The following is a 27,401-nucleotide window of genomic DNA, read 5'->3' as shown; positions in this document are numbered from 1 at the left end:
CACCGAATTGTAAGCGTTCGAGACGCCATTTTGTAAAAGAATTTTGAATTTGGCACCCGCCGTTTTCTGTGACATTTTAATGTTAGTACCTGTTCCATTTGTTGACATATATGTCGCTCACTCCTTTCAACAACGTCATATATCAAAAATCGTCAATTTTCAGTTGTGCATGTTTTCATAATGCCCAGAAAATATAGTATAAGTGGTCAGGTTAGGAGTCGTAATAATCGAAGAGGCGAAGAATGTTTGCAAGAGAGAGTGGTGTGGCGTTCTATTCTCTCTGCCTACCCCTGCGGGGAAGCGGCGTGATGGTTAGTTAGTTAGTTAGTTAGAAAATATGCTATATCCTAGCAAAAGCGGCATATTTTTAACTTAATATTTACCCGCTACAGGGCAGAAAGTGTTGTTTTTGCATTTTGAAGAAAAGGTATTGTTTAATTATTTTTTTAAATATACTGAATATTTTTAATAATAATAAAAAAATATTCAGATTTTATTACCTAAAAAAATCTGTTGCACAGTAAAAAGTTCAATAAGTGGCTTGATATTTATTTTTAATACATTTTGTTAATTTTGAAAAATCCAGTTTTTTTTATGTATGACGTTGTTGAAAGGAGTGAGCGATATTTGAATTCAGGCACCCGTTCCCTAATATGCAGTGATTACACTTTTTAAACGCAACTTTCGTTATTATTTATGGCTGTTGAATTTGTGATTATAATCCCAGATAAATATTTGTGATAAACTAATTTTAGATAATAATAACTTAATATGTATTGATTAATTAAAATATACGTGAAATAATGTTGAAAACATTAAAAAACATGTGTTTTGGGAAGACTGGAATGTTTTGGTTGATTTTATTGGCCGTTTTCGCGGTTCCTACAAAATGCCAGGATTTTTTTCAGCAGGTAAATATATATATATATTTTAAATATTACATTAAAAAATAATGAATTAAATACTTATTTAAGGTAGCTTATAAGGGGGTTATGAAAATTCACTGTGAAAAATATAATGCTTTGTTCACATACATATTTTTTATTTGAATAATGAAACATATTATTTTTTGACATCCCATCAAAGATGAAGAAGAATATGGAAGTCTTTTCAGATTTTTTTGTACTTATTCTACCTAGTTGTATTTTATTAACAAAAACACATAAAAATTTAATATCGTTTGAAAATGCCATAACATAAATTGTCACAATATGAATTTTTTATGTACAACATTTTGAGTGTGTCCAAATACTTGTTCACAAAATCTGGATTATCTCCAATTACAGGAGTTACTTTCATATTATTTTTTGACATCTCATCAAAGATGAAGAAGAATATGGAAGTCTGGGCATTTACGGGGCAGGCGACCGTGATAGGCTGGTTTTTTGATCACTTTACACACGTGTAACATTCACCAATTCTACCCATTAATGACAACCACACGACATTTTTTATTAGATTAAGATTTGGCCGCCTCCGTAGTGTAATGGTCAGCACGCTCGGCTACCGTTCTGGAGGTCCCGGGTTCGATTCCCAAGGGGGGTAAAATAAATACAAGTGATTTTTTCACTGTAATATTTATTCGATATTACCCTGGACTGGTACCTGAAGCGGAGGGCTGATCACCTTTTCTTCATGTGTAAACGATCAAGATAACACTGCGTTTATATGACGCAGTGCTGTATGCACCATTGGGTGCGGATAAGGGTTTTTATTATTATTATTAAGATTTGGCAAGAGGCCGATTTCTATCAAACTTTTTTTATTTATTTTAGAAATCTAAGATTCAAAAAAACTGTTCTATTGTTCTTAATTTAAAGTATCCCATTCAAATTAGGAACAAACAGTTCGGACAATCCCTTCCTGTTTCCCGCCCAGAACCTACTGAGGCGGAAAAAGCTGCAAGTCTGCGATACTAGTATTAAAAACAGTGTCAATAAGTATCAATGAGTGAAAATATTAATACACAATGGTTCTAAAATAGACTCATTGGGGGTTATTCCTTAAAAAATTGTAAAAGCAAATTTATGAGGCGAATGTGAGTGGTAATAGAAACAGAGGGAAACTTGCCATCATCAAATACTTGAAATTATTACTAAATCGCTCACTCCTTTCAAGAACGTCATAAATAAAAATACTTGATTTTTCAGGAGAACGATTTTAAAGTTTAAAAATATAACACTATGTATTAAAAATAAATATCAAGCCACTTATTGAACCTTTTTCTGAGCAACAGATATTTTTAGGTAAAACCTGAAGGTTTTTTCTCCATTTGAAAAGTATTTAGTTTATTTAAAAAAATAATTAAACAATACCTTTTCTTCAAAATGAAAAAATAAAATTTTCTGCCCTGTAGCGGGTAAATATTAAGTTAAAAATATGCCTCTTTTTCTGGGGTATAGTACATTTTTTAGGCATTCTGAAAACATGCATAACTCAAAATTGTCGATTTTTAAGTTACGTTAAGTGCTCTAACTACATTTTTGTCAATTTTGAGATATTTGGTGTATGTTATCAACAGACCGCTATCTACAAATATAAATAAACAAAGAAATATATAAAATAAATTACGCCTAGTTTCAGGCGTATTAGACGCTATCTACATCGAATTTACGAAATGAACTGAACTCCTAAAACGCTAACTACTTAATTTTGACAAAGCATAAAGTTTAAAAAAAATTATTTTTTCTTTATTTAGAATTCTTTTGCGTTACATAAATTCAAAAACAAAAAATATTTATAAAAAATAAAAATGAATACAAAAAAAAGATCCCACAAAGGCAAGGCCTGTGTGTGGGTATACAAAATAAATAGTCATAGTACAGGGTATAAGGGTATAGGTTTCTAAGTATAATTAGTTAATACAAAATACAAAAAACTTAATTTAAATACAAAAAAAAAATACTTGACTCTCAGGGAGCAATTTTTATTTTATTTTTTTAATTAAAACTTAAACATAAAAAAGATGACAAAGTAAAAAAGTAAAAAGCTAGCGATCGTGTGCTAAATGAAAAAGGAACTTAAATCTGTCTCTTTTATAAATATTCTAAGCAAATTTTTAATTTTACACGAACTTAGGGAATTAACATCTAACAAATAGTCTTTGTGGAATAAGTTGAACAGTTTTGGAGCTATGAAAAATGAGTGTCTTTGCGCAAGTCTGACATGATTTAATACATTATTTTATCGTGTTTTTGAATGGATAATATTAGTTTGGAATTTCAGATAAAACCGTTAATTAATAAAAAAAATAATACGTTGAAAAAATTTCTAAGTTCTCTCCTGTAAAGTAACAGATTTGCAGATAGAGTACTTTACGTAGGGGCCGTCGATATATCATTAATCTCATGACTCACATGAGCTCACAAGAGCCATCTATACTAGATTAAGAAAGCTTTTATTTTATTCAAAAAGGGTATTTAAAGTCTTCTTCTTCCTGGCTACATCCCAGCTTATTGTCCTTGTAGACTGCTGGGGTCCGCTCTCCTCGTCCTCAGGCTGTAGATCCTTCTGTCCTGGACAACGTCACCTAGGCAATCATGTTATCTTTCTGCAGCATCCATGAATTCCTCGGTGTTCTGCTAGATAACTCTCGAGGAAGATCCAAGTCTTTCTCGGTTTTCCTCTGCTTCTTTTTCCAATTACATTCGCCTCATAAATTTGTTTCACCGTTCTTTCCTCACTCATTCGTTTACGGCCATTCCGTTTACGGAAGAGAATTTAAATTAATTTTCTGACATCTCAACATAGATGAAGAAGAATATGGAAGTCTTGGCATTTACGGGGCTTAGTGTATTTATGTCTTACCACAAACCGAATGCCGAAACCATTTATAAAAATGTACATCTTCATTTTTGTACCTTCACTGTATACATTTTTTTTATTCATTTAATATATTTACATTTTTATTTATAACAGAATACATTTGAATCATTTATACATATGGAGAACTTTTATATTTCGATTCGCTGTGCCTCTCCATAAAAGAGACTGTGCTCTTGTGCTTGGAGAGGGACTTACACTCGTGGTTTAATGTTATATAATAAAAGATATAATAGTTTTTTGTATATTTTTTTAAGATTTAAATGTATAGAGCTTTAATATATTATTAGATTAAAACCAATATTTTTAGCTTTTTCCACTTTTTTTATTTGACCAGCGACCGGGTTTCGTCGTTACCGACATCATCAGACTGGTGATGTCGGTAACGACGAGACCCGGTCGCTGGTCAAATAAAAAAAAAAGTGGAAAAAGCTAAAAATATTGTTTTTAATCTAATAATATATTAAAAATGCAATTCCATCACGAAGTGTCAGTGGATAATATAAATGTAAATAGCTTTAATTTTTTCTTAAGAATTTTTATATCATGAATTTTTTTTTATTTCTTTAGGGAGTTTATTGAAATGTTTGATTGCCAAATATTTGAAGTTTTGCTGAAATTGCTTGGAAATTGCTAAAATTGCTTGAAATTTTGGAGTAGAAAAATCGTTGGTATATATTTCATCATTCAAAATATAGTTCATTCGAAGTAACGGTGCACTGCGAAGATAATAGCTCACGTTTACTTTAAACGATTGTTTTTAGTCTTAATTATATCTAAAACTTTCTTACTGTAAATATACGATGTTGTGTGCTTTCTCCATATTTTAGTAAAAAACAAAAATATGTCGCATTTTATAATTTCAATATAATCTCTTTTGCATTTGGTCATCAATCATGGGAAGAACGGTGAATGTAAACCAAAGGGCGCTTGTCCACTACCCGGAATTTTACCGTCCGGCAGTCCGGTTTTGAAGAATGAAAGCGACTACGACAGTTTAGCCTGATCGAATTTACACGCAACGTGTTCACGCTCCGAATAAAGATGGACAAAAGCACAAGCCAATCCAAGCTAATCATCGTTTTAAAACGCTAACTGACGTGCCGGACGGTAAAATTCCGTGTGATTCCGTGTAGTGGACAATCGCCCAAAGAGAGTGATCACTTAAACCAGCTTGAAAAACTTATAAATCAATTTTTAACACACTCCAAGAGGGATTTAAATGTAAATCATTTTAAAAATGCAGAAAGTGTATTACAAAACAATATAGATGATTATTTCTTAATTCATGAAGCGAATGTAGTTGGTAATAGAAGCAAAAGATGACAAACAAAATTTTGGTCAGGTCAAGAGTCGTAATAATCAGCGGGTATGATTTAGACCTTTATTTTTATCAAATGAGTGATTATTTTCTATTAAGTGATTGGCAAATTCAGAATAATTATTATTATTAAGGCATTTTCTATGCTCTTTACATCAATGTTAAATTGTTAAATTTCTAGATGTTTTTCCTATTTACATTTTAATTATAAAATGGAAAATCACAAAGTTAGTGCTTCAAATATAAATCATACAATATGAAATTATTAAATCGCACCAAAACGTAACAATTATACAAGCTAGAATTCCTGCTTACTTAAAATCATTTATAATGGAAATGTAACGTTTTGGTGAGGCCCTCCCAAATACTTAACTCAAATTCATATCAAGTTGTACGAGGGTGGCGCCATTTGCTCATTTCTGGTTGGAATTATTTGGTAGAAAGTGGTGTGCTGCAGACGTTCTGCATTTGAGACCTACGGCAGCAATTTAGCGATGACACACGACAGATGATGGAGAAACCGCGACGCGTGTCGTATGACAAATTGTTAGCACTCTCGCTCGAGTGGAACGGCTCGGCGAACGGAGTATAGTCTGCACTTAAGTCTGTCCTACTTGTAAGATAAACGGAATCATGGAATTTAAAAGTACCCTACTAACGTATCTGTGATCCTCGTATGAGATTGACTTCATAACGAGAAGTCCATCTCTTCTTCCTGACTTCATCCCAACTTATCGTCTTTATAGACTGTTGGAGTCAGCTCTCATCGTCCTCAGGCTGTAGGTCCTTCTATCATATACAACGTAACATAGCCCATGTTATCGAATCACGTTATCTTTCTGCAGCATCCATGATTTTTTTGGTCTTCCTCTTGATGTCTTTCGAGGAATATCCATGGCGATTCCTTGGTTCACAATATGTTCAGGTTCTCTGCGTCCTATGTGCCCATACCATCTCAATTGCCTTTCCTCTACCTTACTATTGATATCAGTTTGATATCTTTATTATAAGCTTAAATAATAAAAATGAAAATGGTATTTTCTGGCGTTTCTCATGTGTGTGATTGTAATCCAGGATTCGGACCTCACATACTAATATAAGAGTGTCTGCTTAGTAAAAAGCTTCTTTACATCTCACCAATAGATGTCTCCAGTGAAGTTCTAGTGATTCAAGAACAAGGTTTCTAAATTGGTTCATATACTTATACAGAACTTTCAAGAATTTGAGTAGTGTCGTTGTCAATAATGGGTAGAATTGGTGAATGTTACACGTGTGTAAAGTGATCATTCAACCAGCCTATGATGGTCGTCAGCCCCGTAAATGCCCAGACTTCCATATTCCTCTTCATCTTTGATGAGATGTCAAAAAATGATATCAGTTAGTTGTTTATATATGTTGGAGTCAGCTCGCTTCGTCCTCAGGTTGTTTGTCCTTCTATCTTGGAAAACATCACCTAGGCCATGCCTTTGAATCATGTTATCTTTCTGCAGCATCCGTGAATTTTTTGATCTTCCTCTAGATGTCTTTCGAGGAAGATCCATGACGATCGCCTGGTTCACAATATGATCAGGTTCTCTGCGCCCTATGTGCCCATACCACCTCCAATTGCCTTTCTTCTACCTTACTATTGATGCCTGTTACAGCCAGGCTTCCATGAATGCGTGAGCATTGTACTTTGCCTCTAAGGGACACTCCAGCTAAGCATCTAAGCATTCGCATTTCAGCAGTTTCTAGTTGCCTAGAGTAGGTGTTATACATCGTCCAGCATTCGGAGCCATAGAGGAGTGCGGGTCTGACAATTCGCTCACTGCTTTCAACAACGTTAAAAGTTATCAGAAATCAGATCAACGTTATCAGAAATCTAAAAAAAAAACTTGATTTTTCAGGAGATCGTTTTTAATGCTTAAGAATAAAATGAAATGTATTAAAAATAAATATCAAGCCACTTATTGAACTTTTTAATGTGCAACAGATCTTTTTAGGTAAAACCTGAAGATTTTTTCTCCATTTGAAAAATATTTAGTATATTTAAAAAAATAATTAAACAATACCCTTTCTTCAAAATCCAAAAACAACACTTTCCGCCCTGTAGCGGGTAAATATTAAGTTTAAAATATGCCGCTTTTGCTGGGATATAGTACATTTTCTGGGCATTCCAAAAACATGCACAACTGAAAATTGACGATTTTTGAAATATGACGTTGTTGAAAGGAGTGAGCGAATTGTTTGGTAACTAACCAACCATTACGCCACTTCCCCGCAGGGGTAGGTAGAGATAATAGAACGCCACACCAATATGGCCTCGCATAAAATCTTCGCCTCTCTAACATTCATACATCGCCTCATATAATACATGCACGCCGACTATTTCGACTCCTGACCTGACCACTCTCGAGTATTTGAAATACTCGATCATGCCAAGTTTTCCTCGGTCTTCCTCTGCCTTTATTACCAACCACATCACCTCGTAAATTTATCCAACATATGATTTAGATATTACGATATAATTTATGCACGGTATTACGATGGGTATGTTAGTAGCTGCTGTATGTAAGTGCGCGATACGGTGCATAATTTTCTAGGTCAGATGTACTGGTAACAGATTACATTCTATTACCGCTGTTTTGAATAAAAAAACGCATTTTTTTCTCTAAATATCTCAATGTTGCCAGATAAATAAATTTATCTATAAATCCATAAACACAAAACGAGTTTTACACAATCCTTTATAGGTTGAGTATGTTTAATTAGAACTTATTAATCGTCTGGAGCGTCTTCAGAATCATGGTATTCGCTTTATTTTTAACTTAAGGAAATGTGACCATGTTTCACCCTGTCGCACTGAATTAAAATGGCTTCATTTTAAACAACGCATAAATTCACAATCTCTCGCCCTACTATATAACATTCTTCACGACCCCAGTGCACCAATTTATCTTGTAGAAAACTTCGTTTTACCTTTCTGATCATGGTCTATCTTCCCAAGAGAGAACACTCTCCATTCCTTGCCACAACACAGCATTCCTCAGTAATTCCTTTACTGTCCAAGCGGCTAGACTCTGGAATGAACCACCTCTACACGTAAAAAATGCACCTTCAAAAAACGCCTGAAACATCATTATCTTACCTTAGAACCCTAACTGTCCATCTCCTCCTCCCCTGACCCCTCCTCTCTTCCTTAAACTTGCTACCTGATTCTACCTATTTATCATTAGAATCCTAACTGTCCATCAAAACCTCCTCCCTTAGTTTCTCCTTCTACCTCCTTCCCTAAACTCCCTTTTTCCTTTTATCATCTTTTGTAATTTATGTTTTTTTTGAAATTTCTTATTTACGTTTTTTTTAATGTTCAAGTACTATCTACCCTCATATATCGATTGCAAACAGCTTTATATGGTATCAAACGTTTTGATCAATATCACTGGTCTGTTTTTGGTTGGTTGGAAGATATTGCTTTCTAGCAATAAGCCCGCCAATGTACTTATTTATTTTCTGTACATGAAGTTTAAATAAATAAAATAAATAAATTAGATATTCCTCCCGGGTGATAATACCCTATTAGCTTGATGATTGACACGGTTTAAAAATGATAACTTGACAATTTTTCAGTCAGCGCGATTAAAATTCATTTCCCTACTGTGGACGCGTGTTGGGTGGTCATTAAAATATAAATGTAATAGAGTTTTATACACTCATTCCTCATAATTCACGAATCACATGTTGTTCAGTTACATATTATAAGTAATCACGATTTTCCACTTGAATCTGTCCTTGTGTCCACAAGATGGCGGCCGGATGTTGGTAATATAAATAATTATTCTTCTCTTATCGTTGTCATTTTATTCCGACATTTTTTTTTCTAGATTATACTATAAGAATAATTATTTAATATCAGAAAAGAGCATATATCGCTCACTCCTTTCAACAACGTTATATTTAAAAAAAACTTGAGTTTTCAAGAGATCGTTTTTAAAGTTTAAAAATATAATAAAATGTATTAAAAATAAATATCAAGCCGCTTATTGAACTTTTTACTGTGCAACAAATCTTTTTAGCTAAACTTGAATGTTTTTTCTCCATTTGAAAAATATTTAGTATATTTAAAAAATAAATTAAAAAATACCTTTTCTTCAGAATGCAAAAACAACACTTTCTGCCCTGTAGCGGGTAAATATTATGTTTAAAATATGCTGCTTTTGCTGGGATATAGTACATTTTCTGGGCATTTCCACAATTTTGGGCACTCTACCACAATTTGATACCTATTTCTAATAATAAGCCGCTCAGGCTCACCGAAATACAATAGTATGAAATTAAAGTATTTTTGTAAATAATAAAACACACAAATATGTCCGCCTCCGTAGTGTAATGGTCAGCACGCTCGGCTACTGTTCTGGAGGTCCCGGGTTCGATTTCCAGGGGGGTCAAATAAATATTAGTGATTTTTTCACTGTAATATTTATTCAATATTACCCTGGACTGGTACCTGAAGCGGAGGGCTGATTACCTTTCTTTCATGTGTTCAACGATCAAGATAACACTGCGTCCATATGATGCAGTGCCCTATGCACCATTGGGGTGCGGATAAGGGTTTGAATGAATGAATGAAAACTGATTTTAGTGCACCATTCACACTGTTACCAGCATTCACTCTCCTTTATATAAAATTTTAATCTATGTATAATATATTTTTATTGTTTTATTTTAATTTGTTTCAGGGAACAAATACGAATCTTGGAGAAGCCATGGAGTTCCTGAGGGAATATGATCGGGAAGCAGCTGGAATGTGTTACAGGTAGTAAAAATACCAAGTAAATAATAAAAAGTTAAAAAAACTTGTACAAATACAATGTTTAAATAATGTAGATTAAGAATGAAAAGCAGTAATACAAAACTAAAAAAAAATCATAATATAAATACAATATATAAAAAATACACATTATAAAATACAGAGTAAAAATGCAAAGCTAATAATATAATGTAGTATAAAAACAAATATTTTGCATATCACAATATATTAGAATTAAAAGTACAAAAAAAAAAATATAAATATATATATATATATATATATACATATATATATATATATATATATATATATATATATATATATATATATATATATATATATATATATATATATATATATATATATATATATATATATATATATATATATATATATATATATATATATATATATATATATATATATATATATATATATATATATATATATATATATATATATATATATATATATATATATATATATATATATATATATATATATATATATATATATATATATATATATATATATATATATATATATATATATATATATATATATATATATATATATATATATATATATATATATATATATATATATATATATATATATATATATATATATATATATATATATATATATATATATATATATATATATTACAAAAAAAAAATCCCACAAAGGTATGGCCTGTGTATGGGTATGCATTATATTTTAGGTTATATGTAAATGGCAACGTTACAATAGATATTATCAGAAATAAAATTAGATTCAATGTATTAATAATATAAACTACAATGCAATTCGTGAGAGTCTGGATGGTTCCATTCTCCTCACATGTGCATACCATCATCCCTCACACGCGCATACCATTGTCATTGCTAATATATCGATGTATTCTGTTAAATTCCTAAATAAAATTAAATGATCGATCAGGTATCATGGCACAATCAGGTATGCAAAATACTTGAAAGTGGTTAGATTAGGAGTCGTAACAATCGGCGGGTATGTATGAGGAGATGCATGAACGTGGAAGAGGCGAAGAATGTTTGCAAGAACAGAGTGGTGTGGCGTTCTATTATATTCTACGGTTAGTTAGTTAGTTAGTTTTAGTTAAAATGAAATGAAACTACCAGGGTAACATCGGCGCAGTGGAGCCTGGACGGTTCCATTCTCCTCACATGCGATATATCCCTCATACGAGCATCCCATTGTGATTGCTGATATGTTCTGTTAAATACCCATATAAAATCAAATAAAATGTACCAGGGTAACATCGGCGCAGTGGAGCCTAGATGTTTCCATTCTCCTTATATGAGCATAAAATTAAGTTCTGTTAAATTCCAAAATATAATGAGATGAAACTACCAGGGTAACATCGGCGCAGTGGAGGTTCGTGACCAACATCACGGAGCACAACCGGCGGCGCATGAGCGAGGAGCTGGCACTGAGCGCCAAGTTCGAGCGCGTGTCCTGGCGCCGCGCTGCCTCCTTCGGCTGGCGTCGGCTGCCGGATGCGTCCGCGCGTCGCCAGCTCGCCAGGATCGTGCTGCCCAGCCGGGCTGCGCTTCCGGACGACAAATACTTCGAGGTGAGGATGTTGCGGTCATATGAGACCTTTCCAGGTCTCGTGGTCAGTAGGCTACTGAGCCTGGGTACAATCGTGGACCCAAAGAGGTACAGCTGGGTATATCGAGGATCTCCAAGATGGTGTGGCCATGTGATAGGATTTGAAATTTCAAGAACCGGTTTGCCCTTTGGGTACTGCCCCTAACCCCCTCCCCTTTAAAAATATTTTTTACTATTATATAATTATTAAAAATTTTACTACTATATAATTATATAAAATATTATTCATTTATTTGTTTTTTATTCTGCACTTAAACAGAACATTCATATAACAACTGAGAATGCTCCAAATGCTGAAGCGTAAATCATTCACGATATTATTTTAAAGTGCAATAATTTTTTCATTATTGTTTTTTCATCTTTCCAAAAAAAAATTCTCTTCGTGAGGTTCAAATATTTTTACAACGTGGCGAACCAAGTTAACTGAGCGTGCTCCAATATCAATCGGAATATTGTGTGACAACAAAGGGTTAATCAGGTTCAGTGCTGCAGAACAGCGTTTATTATTTAATATAATTTTGTACTTAAGTTATACACATTTATACATAAACATATATTTATTATTATTTTTTTATTGGACACTGTCTATCCTCACTAGGTATTTGAAGATACCTGTTCTGAGGTAGGCAGGGTATGCTTATTCGTTTTATAATACAGCTTTATATATATTTTAATGATAATATAAAAGTGGTAAGACTGAAATAATATGAAAAAATAATTATAAAAAGAAAGCAAATAGAGAGTTGAATTAAAAGAAAAGTAAAATCTAAAGGAGTAATATTATAAAATTAGAAAATAGGATTATATAATTATAAAACACTGACACATAGATTAATCACACACAAACTTTTATTTGCTGCTCCAGCTGGGTTAAGGATAGGTTTGGCGACTTTAAAAATTTTAAGCGCCGGTTCCTGAATCCCACCACTGATCATAGGCTGATGAAGCTGGACAAGTCCTGTGAATACCCAGACATCCACATTCTTTTTTATCTATGTTGAGATGTCAACAATGACTGAATTATGTTTTATTTTTATTTTAGATTCAGCAGCTCATCTCAGAAATGAAGGACGTCTTCAACAGCGCCAAGATTTGCCCTTTCTCTCACAACATACCCAACCAGAGCGGCTCTTCTTCCTCATACCCTCGACAGTATGACCACCCCCATCAGTCCAGGAGTTACGATCGTCCGAATCCATCTCCACCGACCTACCAATCCAACGGACACCAGAACCAGCCCTATGACACCTCGGGTTATGAAGGATACAGTCAATATCCCTACCAGACACCAGGTATTATTTTAAACTAATCATTGTCTTCCCCTTCTGCTTGGTGTGGGCCATGTGGCCTGTTTTTAAGAGGGGTTAGCCCCCTCCCAGCTGTCAATCCATTTCTTTAGTGTTCTGCCCGAGAGTTGTCTACCTTGGAGTTAGCCGTGCAGTGCAATGTGGGGGAGTCTGAATGGTTCAATTCTTATTTATCTCTTAATTATCTTTATTTCTTTCCATCAATTCATTGGAATGACGAATACCGTTAGTAATAAAGGTAGAGGAAGGCCGAGGAAAACTTGGTATTATCCGACCTTAATGTATGGAAGGAAGCATGGGGTTGGCATAGGAATGAAAGTAGACTCTTTAGAGATCTCCTTGACAAATGTGGGGAAAAAGGATGCATGACAGATATTCGAATAGTGATATTTGGAAAGAATGCAAGGCTGAGAAGAGATTTATCAATAAAGTTGACCGTCAAAACACATTAGCATCATCATCAGATATATATATATATATATATATATATATATATATATATATATATATATATATATATATATATATATATATATATATATATATATATTCAAACCCTTATCCCCACCCCTATGGTGTAAAGGGGACTGCATCATATAAATGTAGTGTTATCTTGATCTTTAACACATGAAGGAAAGGTGATCAGCCCTCCGCTTCAGGTACCAGTCCAGGGTAGTATTGAATAAATATGAAACTGAAAAAATCACTTATATTTATTTGACCCTCACCTGGGAATCGAACCTGGGACCTCCAGAATGTTAGCCCAGTGTGCTGACCATTACAGACGGAGGCGGACAAATTATTTTTGGCCTAGTATACTAGAGTCGAAATATCGATTGTCAGATCTAACTAACTAACCATCACGCCGCTTCTCCGCAGGGGTAGGCAGAGAGAATAGAACGTCACACCACTCTGTCTTTGCAAACATTCTTCGCCTCTTCCACGTTCATACATCTCCTCATACATACCCGCCGATTGTTACGACTCCTAACTGACCGCTTTCAAGTATTTGGCATACCTAATCGTGCCAAGTTTTTCTCGGTCTTCCTCTGTTCCTTTTTCCACTTACATTCACCTCACAAATTTGTTTTACCGTTCTTTCCTCACTCATTCGTTCTACATGTCCAAACCATCTCAACACACCTTTCTTAATTTTATCGATAATGCTTATCTCAGCCTTACATTTTTTCTTTATTTCATCATTCGAACATCTATCAAACATTGTTTTGCCACACATTCGTCTGAGGGATCGCATTTCGACTGCATTCAGTCTGCTTTCATCCTTCTTTTGCCAACTCCATGCTTTCATACATAAGGGTTGGAACCAGAACTCCGTTGTGTACTGCCAGTTTAGCTTTCGCTGATAATTACAGATCTCTGATGATTAATTAATAATTTTTTTCAGTGGATAACACCCAGAGCTACTGTGACATGCAGCTAGATCCAGACATTTCCCGAATCCTGGGGCACTCCAGGATAGAGAGAGAACTGCTGTATGTGTGGAAGAGCTTCAGGGAGAAGACTGGACCAAAGTTGAAGAACAAGTTCATGAGATACGTTCAGCTGGCTAACCAAGCTGCAAGATTGAACGGTCAGTATCTACACAGTATATTCAGCCACATTCTGAGAATGTGGCGTAAATTTATGGTCCCGTATGGGACCACTAGGCGATCAAAGGTTAAGGCCATACTCGCATTAAACTCAGTTATTTTTTGACATCTCAATATAAATGAAGAAGAATATGAAAGTCTGTGTATTTATAGGGCTTATGACCGTCATAGGCTGGTTTAAACCAGTATATACAGTTTAACCAGTTTATACAGTATCTAATATAAAAATACACTAATGAACACACTAATAGAAACGCAAAAAGTCTTAAACATCACTGAAGTGATCACTTTACACACATGTAACATTCACCAATTCTACCTATTATTGGCAACCACGCTACTCAAATTCTTGGAAGTTCTATATATATATATATATATATATATATATATATATATATATATATATATATATATATATATATATATATGATCCAATTTTGAAACATTGTTTAGAGACATCTATTGGTGAGATGTAAAGAAGCTTTTTTATTAAGCAGAAACTCTTGTATTAGTATGTGAGATCCGAATCCTGGATTATAATCACACACATGAGAAACGCCAGAAAATACGAATTTCATTTTTATTATTAAGCTTATAATTTGACCAGATAATTTATTTACAACATTTTGAGTGTGTCCAAATACTTGTTCACAAAATCTGGATTATCTCCAATTACAGGAGTTATTTTCATATTATTTTTTGACATCTCATCAAAGATGAAGAAGAATATGGATGTCTGGGCTTCTTCATCTATGTTGAGATGTCCATTTCTTAAATGTATCTTACTACTCGAGAGATTAATGTTTGTGTCCTTATATCCAACCAGCCTTCTCCGACGCTGGAGAGCAGATGAGGTCCTTGTACGAGGAACCAGAAATAAGGGATGAGCTGTCCGAAATATACATCCAGCTTCAGCCTCTCTACAAGCAGCTATTTACTTATGTCCGGAGAAAGCTGGTCAGGCGATATGGGGAAGCTAGCGTCCGACCTGATGGGCCCATTCCAGCACATTTATTGGGTATGTTTTAAACTTATGTTTTGTGCTGACGTTTCTTGGTGAAACTGCAATTTATATGATACACCAACAATAATATGAAAACGAAAGAGTCTTCGCTTAATAAAAGCTTTCCTCATCCCACCATAGATGTCTCTAGTGAACTCACGTATACTGTGTTACGAGTTTAATCAATGCTTATTTGGCTAATGCCTTTAACATAATATAAAAATACACAAATAGAGAAACAAAAAGTCCTGAACATAAAATAATAATAAAATAACAAATAGTAAGCACTGGTAAATACACGTCTCCTTCACACACTATCAGCGAGCAGCGAGAGAGAGTGAAATACAACGTTTTATCCATTATAACATGGAGAAGAAATGCTGAGAAAGTACCGACCTCAAGGTGGATAACAATATATTAAATAAATCTATACTTACAAAAGCATTGGCTAACATGTGAAGCTGCGGAATGGGAGAGAACATGGCATAGTTTGCATTATGTACAAATACCGTGAATATAGATTTTTGCCTAGTACCTCTTCGACGCACGCTAAGCTTCATTTGATTTTATTCTGATGTTCACTCTCTTTTCCATCTCTAGAAAACATTATTCTCAAATATAAGAAATCATCTCCGAAATTTCTCCATTTATGGTACAAATATTTCACACCCAGATTCATTCATATCTTTCAAAAATCATACCTTTTTTTTAACATTCATCTTCAAATCACTTATTACAAAGAAAACACTTCGTTTTTTACCACTTGAGTTTTATTATAGACTACATGTTTCAGAAGTTAAACTTCCATCATTCAGGTCTGTATAATAACTAAAATATAAAATATAAAATTGTTCTATAAATAAACGAAGTGTTTTCTTTAATCATTGTAACATGTCTTACCACAAAGTTAATGCTGAAACAATAAATAAATCACTTATTCATCTTTATGCTTTGTTTATGTTTTATTTATTTAAACTTCATATACGGAAAATATATAAGATGCACAATTGTATCAAGTCCAAACGAAAATGGACACGATACACAATTTTTGAGATACATGATGTAAAAATTATTTTATTTATTGTTTCGGCATTAACTTTGTGGTAAGACATGTTACAATGATTAAAGAAAACACTTGTTTTTTACCACTTGAGTTTTATTATAGACAAATAGCGGTCTTGTTAGTAATTATTTTTCGGAATTTGCAAATCACATAATAGATACTAATCACTCATTTCACTCTCATAAATTAAAATTATTACACCTTGTTCCATATAAAGGCCAAATTATGAATTATCTTGAAAATTAAGAAATCCAAAAAAACCTAAATTCTAATAAAAATTTATTAAATGATATATTGTTTCAAAATTCTTCACCTTTGCTTTCCATTTTTCCTTTGTTTTCAAACTCCGCCCCTTGACTAACCCCTTCCCCTTACTTTCCCCTCTCCTTATTCATAGAACAATTTTATATTTTATGTTTTAGTTACTATACAGACCTGAATGATGGAAGTTTAACTTCTGAAACATGTAGTCTATAATAAAACTCAAGTGGTAAAAAACAAGTGTTTTCTTTAATCAATGTAAAAATTAATTAAACCATTGCATTTCAGGCAACATGTGGGCGCAGAATTGGAAGTCTATATCTGATATTGTCATGCCTTTTCCCCAAACTCCAAACCTTGATGTTACGTCAGAGCTTTTGCGTCAAGGATTTACTCCTTTAAGGTAAATTTGAAACAGATTAAAGATATTTTAAAATACTTTAGAAATGAGGACATTGATGTGCATAACCGGAAACATGTAAGAGACCAAATAAGAAACATGGAAATTGGGAAAATGTGTAGTACAGAGGATATAGTTGGATGGAATTACCAGCGAAGATGATTCGGGAATGCCCGTGTCAATAGAATACAAGAAAAAAGACTGCTTGAAGTTCTCTTCAAGAGAACCCAGACGGAAGAGGACCACCTGGAAGACCTCCAAAGCGGATAGGGTGACAGCTACCAAAATAAAACAAAATTAAAAAATGCTTTGCAGGAGAGGTCTGTCAGGAAGCCTAGATGCTTCTGTACAGATCCGGGAATGCGGTGGGACAGCTGTCAATAGTCCATCTAGTGGAAGATCTTTTATTTCCTTTACAATCTTTGATGTCTCCCATGATCATTAGCTTTTCAAGGGTGCTATCATCATTGTTCGGTATTTCTGATGTTTCAGGATGTTCCAGCTTGCTGAAGAGTACTACAGTTCCATGGGTTTGAAGGCAGTTCCTCCGGAGTTTTGGAGAACCTCAATGCTGTCCAGACCCTCAGACAGGAGCGTCCAGTGTACCGCCAGCGCATGGGACTTCTGCAACAAAATGGACTATAGGTAACCCCTCAATATTTGCAATAGTACCATGTATATTTGAATCCATAACTTCGTTGTGAACGCTGTCAGCAAGTTTCACGAATGGTGATCATGCAGGAAGAGAAAGATTGGACATGCTCATGGGTTTTTATGGACTCCTGCTCAGTACGCAGGGCTAACAACCTGGTAGGTTTACTAGTGCAGGCAATCTGGTGGGTTTGCTAGTTTCATTGGGTACCTACTCATGACCGACTTCTGTATTTTTTAGATGGGAATTGCTGGAATTTGTTTCTTCTAAATAAATAATTTATATAGTTTAATTTAAATCTGTGTTGGGAACAGGAGGGGTAATCTAGTGTGGGCCAATCGGGAACTTGTCAGCATTTGCTCATTGCTGGGAGGAAACCACATTGCACTCCTCGGGAGAAGCCGGACTGCTGACTGTTCGCTCACTCCTTTCAAGAACATCATAAATCAAAAAACTATATTTTTCAGGAGAACGTTTTTAAAGTTTAAAAATATAATACAATGTATTAAAAATAAATATCAAGCCACTTATTGAACTTTTTACTGTGCAACAGATCTTTTTAGGTAAAACCAAAAGGTTTTTTTTCCATTTGAAAAATATTTAGTATATTTAAAAAAAATATATTAAATAATATATTTTCTTCAAAATGCAAAAACAACACTTTCTGCCCTGTAGCGGGTAAATATTAAGTTAAAAATATGCCTCTTTACTGGGATATAGTACATTTTCTGGGCATTCCGAAAACATGCACAACTGAAAATTGGCAATTTTTGATTTATGACATTCTTGAAAGGAGTGAGCAAGTTGTCAACAGGCCTTCCGTTCCACTAGAAGGGGGTTTGGCATTTTGTGTCCTAAATAACGACTGGTTATTAAGTCACCGCATCTTCATGTTGTGTGGTCATGTCGTGGAAGAATGTCAGTAAAAGATTGCTAGTTCGTTGACTTTGGTTTATTCTTTATTTAAGTTACTAGGAGCTCTAAGTAAGTGACTGCTTTTAAGAAGAGACTAACCTAGAATGTCACTTGCCAGACTACATGGGTATTCACACGGTTGTTGTCATCACTGTGTCAGATACCCACATTCCTTCCATTTATTAATCTTTCTATCCTTATAAAACATACGAAACCATCTATCTGTTCTAAGATATTTCATAATTTTTTAGAATCAAGCAGTGTACGGAGATAACTATGCAGGACTTAGTTTCCACACATCACGAGATGGCACACATCCAGTACTACTTACAATATTCTGACCAGACCCAAGTTTTCAGAGATGGAGCTAATCCAGGTGAAATCTTTTGGATATTAATATATGCCTGTTTACAAATGCCTTTTATACATCGCTCACTCCTTTCAAGAACGTCATAAATCAAAAATCGTCAATTTTTAGTTGTGCATGTTTTCGGAATGCCCAGAAAATGTACTATATCCCAGCAAAAGAGGCATATTTTTAACTCAATATTTACCAGCTGCAGGGCAGAAAATATTGTTTTTGCATTTTGAAAAAAAGGTAATATTTAATTTTTTTTTTAAATATACTAAATATTTTTTTAAATGGATAAAAAATCTTCAGGTTTTACCTTAAAAGATCTGTTGCAAAGTAAAAAGTTGAAAAAGTGGCTTGATATTTATTTTTAACATATTGTGTTATATTGGGCTGATTTTCATGAAAAAATTATATGAAAAATACTCCTATAATTGGAGATAATCAAGTATTTGGACACACTCAAAATGTCGTAAAAAAAACTATTTTATTATTCATAAGTATAAACAGTAAACACTGAGTGTAAGAACCTCACCAAGTACAAGAGCTTAGTCTCTTTTTTGGAGAGGAACGGTGAACTATTGTAGTATTACACTGTTCATGTGTACATGTAATGCATATCTCTATCACTCCAAATGCTGGACGACATATAAATCCTTATCTAGGTTACTAGAAACTGCCGAAATGCGAATGCTTAGGTGGTCAGCTGAAGTGTCCCTTACATACAAAGAGCTGTAGCATTCGAGGAAGCCTGGCTGTAACAGGCATCAATAGTAAGGTAGAGGAAAGTCAATCGAGACAGTATGGGTACATAGGACGCAGAGAACCTGATCATATTGTGAACTAGGCGCCATGGATCTTCTTCGAAAGACATCTAGAGGAAGACAAAAGAGTTCCTGGATGCTGCAGAAAGATAACATGATTTGAAGGCTTGGATTTAGTGACATTACCAAGATAAAAAGTCATACAGCCTGAGGACGATGAGAGCTGACACCAACAGTTTACAAAGACGAAAAGTTGAGATGGAACCAGGAATGTAACATATGCATATATCGCCCATGATATGTATGTTTTGGAATGCCCAGATAATGTACTATATCCCAGCAAAGGCATATTTTTAACTTAATATTTACCCGCTACAGGGCAGAAAGTGTTGTTGTTGCATTTTGAAGAAAATGTATTGTTTGATAATTTTTTTTAAATATACTAAATATTTTTCAAATGGAGAAAAAACCTTCAGATTTTACCTAAAAAATCTGTTGCACAGTAAAAAGTAAAAAAAAGTGGCTTGATATTTCTTTTTTAATACATTGTATTATATTTTTAAACTTTAAAAACGTTCTCCTGAAAATCAAGTTTTTTGATTTTTGACGTTCTTGAAAGAAGTAAGCGATATACCATACATTTGCATTTGTTCCAGGCATTTATCATGTACATTTATCTCGCATTCTGTTAAATAATATTGGTTTCGTTAAATCTGTTTCAGCATTTCATGAAGCCATTGCGAATGCAATGACTCTCTCAGTCTACAATGTGCCGCACCTTCAAAGGATTGGACTTTATAATAACAGGTAAAAAAAACTACAACTTTATGTACAGGATGGTTACAATTTCATGTAGACTTACACTGAACACTCCATTTTTACGGTAGAAGTGTTCCACATGACACCGTGTAATTTTTTTTACTGTAATAATGATTTGATTATGTGGATAGGTTTCATTGTAATCAATTCAGAATATAAAATATTTAGTTTTATAAAAAAATTGCATAACCCGTAAGCTGCGGATTGCATCTATTGTCGTTTTTTATAGAAATACCGTTGACTGCGGATCGCATGCATAGTCGTTTTTCAACTTTACGTACTTATATCAACACCTATGGATAATTTTTTGCACTTAAATTTGGTTCGAGGCATGGATGAATTAGTTCTCTTTGATTTATTGTCATAAAATATCAAAATTATTTAAATTTAGTGTCAACTTTATCGTGAATACTACTCGCCGGTCGGCTCGTGCTCCGCAGATACGACAGCCGCGTCTTCTATACAGCCGCCATACTTTAGGCCGCGAGTCCGTAAATGTTAATATTTTTGTGTAAATACACCATAAAAACATAATAAGTAAAGTGCATTGTGTACTGTGAACATCTATGATGGATATCCGAAAGTTTCACTACAAAAAATAGGCAAAAATATGCTTTTTTTGTCAAAAATATTGTAATGTAAAATAATCCAGCACGGGACGGAAAGTTTGACACTCGAAATCGAGCAGCTTAGAGGTTAAATTATAAATAAAATGCTTGTTCTTTACCACATGAGTATTATATTGCTACGACTAGTTTCGGAAGCTACAGATGCTTCCATCTACGGGTGTGAATGGTGGGTGGAAGTTATGGTAAACATTTTAGACATGATTTGAAATACATAATTACTAGTACATATGTTAGAAATGGATTTGTATGTGAATTTAAATAATATTTGATAATATAATGTATAGTTAAATCTGGAAATGTTGGTTGAGGACCTCTTCTACAGCTCTATCTAAATCTATAATGTAGTTTTCTTGATTTTTCTCCAATACAGGACTACAGATAGCTATGAAGTGACTATGAACTTCTTGTTAACGATGGCTTTGGAAAAGGTGGCCTATCTTCCATTCGCGTTTCTTGTGGACCAAGTAAGAAATAATTTTTGTTATCATAAATGTAAGTGGACCGGGAATTAAACCATTATTTTGCTGTGTCAAAAAAAAACATATCATTGATATACTGGCAAAAAACGTTAACTTTAAAATCCCTGTTTTGTAATGTTATGACGGACGCGACGCGTGCTCGTGCGCGAAGACACTTTGTGATCAGCGTACGCGTGCCCCCGATGACGTCCCTATTAAACAGGACACTTTAGTCCCCTTTTTTGTCAGGAGGCAGGTTGGACTGAAGCGAGTATTAAATAATAACACAGTATCGACTATTTATATATTTGTTTATTTAAAAACAACAATACGGCAGTCAATACTCATGTGCTTCCAAACAGCTCTGTTAAGTTATGTTACACCCGACTCTCACGAAATACCAAATTAGACTATGTTAAAAACCCTCTTGCTTTAGGGTAGGGAATCATAAAATGCTGTACCGATTTATGATGGCCATGGGAACGCATCTAAAGCCGGACAACAGGTGACGAGTCCCTCGACTCCCTAAAAAGGACAATAAAAGTGGGAATGAGAAATGGCAAGGCCATTACAGTTTGAATAATCCCTATTATTTAAAGCTTTTAGCGTTAATGAAATACCCGCTATTAAACGTAAAGCTGAATTTACTTTTAAAACCACATATATATGACATTTCAAACTACTTGAAAAGAACTACTAGAACGTTGAAAACTTTATATGTAATACTGCATCATGGAGTCAACATTGCATATTTTCAAGCTGACGTTTTTTGCCTGTAAATCCACGATATACAGATTGATCACCTCAAATTGGCAGATTTACAAACCAAAATGGATGCCTTACACATCAAATAAGACGTTTTACTAAATAAATTGGCCTTTTTATTGTATTTTATAATAATAAATAATAATAACAAATAATAAAACCCTAATCCGTACCCCAATGGTGCATAGGGCACTGCGTCATATAAACGCAGAGTTATCTTGATTGTTTACACATGAAGGAAAGGTGATCAGCCCTCCGCTTCAGGTACCAGTCCAGGGTAATATTGAATAAATATTACAGTGAAAAAATCACTTATATTTATTTGACACCCCCCTGGGAATCGAACCCGGGACCTCCACAACGGTAGCCGAGCGTGCTGACCATTACACTACGGAGGCGGACGGTATTTTATAATTTAAGAAAATATATATATTCAAGTTTACAGGCGGCGGATAGTATTGTTTCAATCTAGTTTTAGTAAAATTGCACTGTAGACTATATCTGATCTATAAACAGTAACACATTGCGAGACCGAGTAAGAAACACTTATATCCGGAACATGTATAAGACGGATGATATTGTGAGGTGGAGATGATAACGAAGGCGATACCGGAATGAACATGTAAACAGAATATCAGAAGACAGACTTCCACGTATCGCCCTTCAAGGTAACCCTGAGGGACGCAGACCCCCAGGCAGAACTCCGAAAAGGTAGAAAGATAGCTGGGAGTCAACATCCCAAGAGCGACAAGCGGAGGCACAAACAGATCCTTAGGGCGTTTTTCCACTACACGGGATTTCACCGTCCGGTTTTGAAAAACGAAAACGACTACGACAGTTTAGCGTGATCAAATTAACGCGCAACGTATTCCCGCGCCGAATAAGAGCACCAATCCGAAGAAAGATGGACAAAAGCACAAGCCAATCCAAGCCAATCATCGTTTTAAAACGCTAACTGATGTGCCGAACGGTAAAATTCCGTGTAATTCCGGGTAGTGGACATGCGCCCTTAGGATCCACAAAAAAGAAAGAGAAGAAGAAGAAGAATTACTGTAGACCAAGATGATCCAAGCTTTTAGCTTAATATTTCAATGGTACCTACGTGTATGGACGTAAACAGGTTCCAACCTGACCGTTTTTATAAAAATTGTATAACTCTTGATCTACCCAGAATAATGTTTATTACTATATACCATATTTTGGATCTAATATTTTTGTTCATTGTATCAAATACTTTCCAGTGGAGATGGCAGGTTTTCGAAGATGGAGTGAAGAATATGAATTCAAGATGGTGGGAGTTAAAACTGAGATATCAGGTGATTCTTTTTTACCAGCACTGTTTAATGTAATGATTTATTTATTTTCACGTCTTTTTAATAACTCCAATTCATGAAAAAATCATACACTCACCAGACAATTTGAAAAAAGGGTATTTGTCAATGATTGACCATATATTTATTTTATATTTAAGGGAATAATTCCACCAGTACCAAGATCAGAGGCTGACTTCGATCCAGGATCAAAATATCACATCATTTCGGATCAGGTAAGAATTCATAATCAGCTAGTAAAATGTATTAGCCAGATGCAATTTTGTATATATTATTTAATATTATTATATTTCTTTGAAACATGGCACCTTGCAAGGGCCCAGAGCAGTCGTGTACTAAGCTTTGAGAATAGGTGTGTGCGGAGAATTTTAGGCGTGCGGTGGTTTGACTTTGTGAGGAATGAAGAGATAAGGCGTAGGACGCAGCAAATCTTGGTCACAACTGTCGTCAAGAAAAGGCGATTCAGTTGGCTTGGCAAGGCTTCAGAAAAGGCAAGCTTGTAATCAAGCTTGCCTTTTTTACAAGGCATCAGGTTCGCGCTGCCCAGGACGACCACTGCTGACAATTCGTCGGCAGTTCTCGTCAGAACTTCGGGACGCAAATCTGACTTGGGAGGATGCAAGGGAGCTGGCTGCCGACAGAAAAGCCTGGAGACAGATTGTGGACTCTATATGCTCTACCTAGGGAGCGGATATGGTTTAATAATAATAATAATATTTCTTTAATTTGGGCTTAGAAAATGATCTGGAATGCAACACTGGTCGCAATAGATATGAGAAGAAGGGGTATGGAGATTTATTGTTTGTTATATTTATTTATTTATTAATTGAACGGCTAAAGCCTTTAACATAATACAAATATACAGTATCCAATATAAAAATACACTAATGAATACACTAATTGTCTGCCTCCGTAGTGTAATGGTCAGCACACTCGGCTACCGTTCTGGAGGTCCCGGGTTCGATTCCCAGGGGGGTCAAATAAATATAAGCGATTTTTTAACTCTAATATTTATTCCATATTACCCTGGACTGGTACCTGAAGCGAAAGGCTGATCACCTTTCCTTCATGTGTTAACGATCAAGATAACACTGCGTTTGTATGATGCAGTGCCCTATGCACCATTGGGGTGCGGATAAGGGTTTGAATGAATACACTAATAGAGAAACGAAAAGTCTTAAACATAAAATAATAATAAAATAACAAATAGTAAGCACTGGTAAATACACGTCTCCTTCACACACTATCAGCGAGCAGCGAGAGAGAGTGAAACACAACGTTTAAATTTATCCTTTATAACATGGAGAAGAAATGCCGAGAAAGTACAGACTTCGAGGTGGATAACAATATATTAAATAAATCTATACTACCAAAAGCATTGGCTAACATGTGAAGCCGCGGAATCGGAGAGAACATGGCATTGTTTGCGTTAAGTACAAATACTGCGAATACAGACCGATATTTTGATATTGTTGTATATCTCTTGTAAATAATTAGCAAGGAAAAAAAGATCAATTCATAATAAATAAAAAAACCAGAATAATAAGAGATAGTGGTATTTACCAAGTGGAATTTGAATGAAAATAGATAGCTTTTACCGCAACTGATTGTGGAATCGAATAATGAAATCACATTTCATTTTCAGGAATACATTAAATACTTCTTTGCTACCGTGTTGGAATTTCAAATATTCGACCAGCTGTGTCAGGCTGCTGGACACGTGGGTCCTCTACACGAATGCGACCTCCACAGAAGTCGAGAAGCTGGCAGAATTTTGAGGTAATACCTTTATCTTCTTATTCTACTTGTGTCTTGTCAGATCACTTCAATGCTTGGGATTACTCTGGCAAAGGTTGTCGATTCTGCGCCATCTAGAACAACTCTTCTGTCCCTTAAAAGAAGGTTTAAAAACCAAGATTTTTGAGATACCGTCAAGTTGAGACAGCTATATGAATATTGTTTTATCTAACTAACTAACTAACCATCACGCCGCTTCCCCGCAGGGGTAGGCAGAGAGAATAGAGCGCCACACCACTCTGTCTTTGCAAACATTCTGAGCCTCTTCCACATTCATGCATCTCCTCATACATACCCGACGATTATCACTACTCCTGACCCGGCTGCTTTCAAGTATTTGACATACCTGATACTTGTGCCAAGTTTTCCTCGGTCTTCCTCTTCTTCTTTTTCCAACTACATTCGCCTCATAAATTTGTTTAACCGTTCTTTCCTCACTCATACGTTCCACATGTCCAAACCATCTCAACACACCTTTGTTAATTTTATCAATAATGAAAGCAGACTGAATGCAGTCGAAATGCGATCCCTCAGACGAATGTGTGGCAAAACGATGTTTGATATATGTTCGAATGATGAAATAAGGAAAGAATGCAAGGCTGAGATAATCATTTTCAAAATTGTATTATCTTTTTTTTCCGCCTCCGTGGTGTATGGTCAGCTTGTTTAGCTACCGTGCTGAAGGTCCCGGGTTCGATTCCCAGGGGGGGTGAAAATAAATATTAGTGATTTTACACTGTAATATTTATTTAATATTACCCTGGACTGGTTCCTGAAGCGCAAGAGTGATCACCTTGCCTTCATATAAGTAATGATCAAAAAAACACTGCGTCAATTCGATGCAGTGCCCTATGCACCATGGGGTGCGGATAAGGGTTATAAGTAAAAAGTAAAGTAAGTAATTATCTTTTGGGGCTATTTTTATTTAATGATAAAAAAAAAATCACAAAAGCAGAAAAAGCACCAAACCAAAGCCTTGAGGGATTCCTTTAGTGGTTTTCTTTATTTTTGAAAAATCCAAACATTTTGGTTTCAGTGAGGTGATGCAGATGGGTGCTTCGAAACCAACTTCGGAAGTGATACGAAAATTGACCAGGGGAAAATCGAGCAGAATATCCCCGGAGTCCTTGGTCAAGTACTTCAAGCCTCTGGAGCTGTGGCTAAGAGTCCAGAATCGGGATGAGCCAATAATTGGATGGAATACAAACTACGAAGATATGGCGCTGTTTTCGCCATTCAGAAATTGTGGAACAGTCTCAGATATTAGTCGAAATGTTTTGTTTTCTTTTGTGGTTATTTTAGTTTTGTTTAAAATATGGTAAATAATTTATTGTAACTGCAGACAGTTGGTAGAACTCCATATTAAATTGTTGGGTAATATATCTAAAATAAAACAAGGTTTGTTGGATTAAATTCTACATTTATTTTTGTATATGTTAATAAGTGGCGCGTTTCGTCTTCTTGGGACATTATCAAACACTCAATGTGTTCGATAATGTCCTAAGAAGTCGAAACGCGTCAAGTATTAACATATACATAAATAAATGTAGAATTCAATCCAACAAACCTTGTTTTATTTTGGATATATTACCCAACAATGGTAAATAATGTTTGTTAGCTGTTCAGATCCCTTCTTTCAATCTGAATTTAAACCAGGACCCAGGATTTTTCTTTCTCAGGAGAAGTAGCATTTGAAATACTGTACATA

At 34.7% G+C, this 27,401-nt stretch overlaps 1 protein-coding gene across 1 annotated transcript; it reads left to right on the top strand.

Annotated features, from left to right (window-relative positions):
* Positions 1-691: 691 nt before the first annotated feature.
* Positions 692-27,034, top strand: LOC148304356 (angiotensin-converting enzyme-like). Its single transcript, XM_088268463.1, has 15 exons — positions 692-911; positions 9,862-9,938; positions 11,310-11,529; positions 12,610-12,859; positions 14,280-14,465; positions 15,311-15,502; positions 17,100-17,214; positions 17,704-17,856; positions 19,030-19,154; positions 20,617-20,701; positions 21,713-21,806; positions 23,807-23,881; positions 24,037-24,111; positions 25,542-25,675; positions 26,730-27,034. Exons 1-15 carry the CDS (start codon positions 804-806, stop codon positions 27,013-27,015), a joined length of 2,175 nt encoding a protein of 724 aa, XP_088124589.1. The 5' UTR covers positions 692-803; the 3' UTR covers positions 27,016-27,034.
* Positions 27,035-27,401: the final 367 nt, after the last annotated feature.

This window comes from Brachycentrus maculatus, unplaced genomic scaffold, assembly GCF_059751285.1.
Source record: "Brachycentrus maculatus isolate JH-2025_06_01 unplaced genomic scaffold, ASM5975128v1 h1tg000324l, whole genome shotgun sequence".
NCBI lineage: Eukaryota > Metazoa > Arthropoda > Insecta > Trichoptera > Brachycentridae > Brachycentrus > Brachycentrus maculatus.
This window is presented reverse-complemented; position numbering and strand designations above follow the sequence as displayed.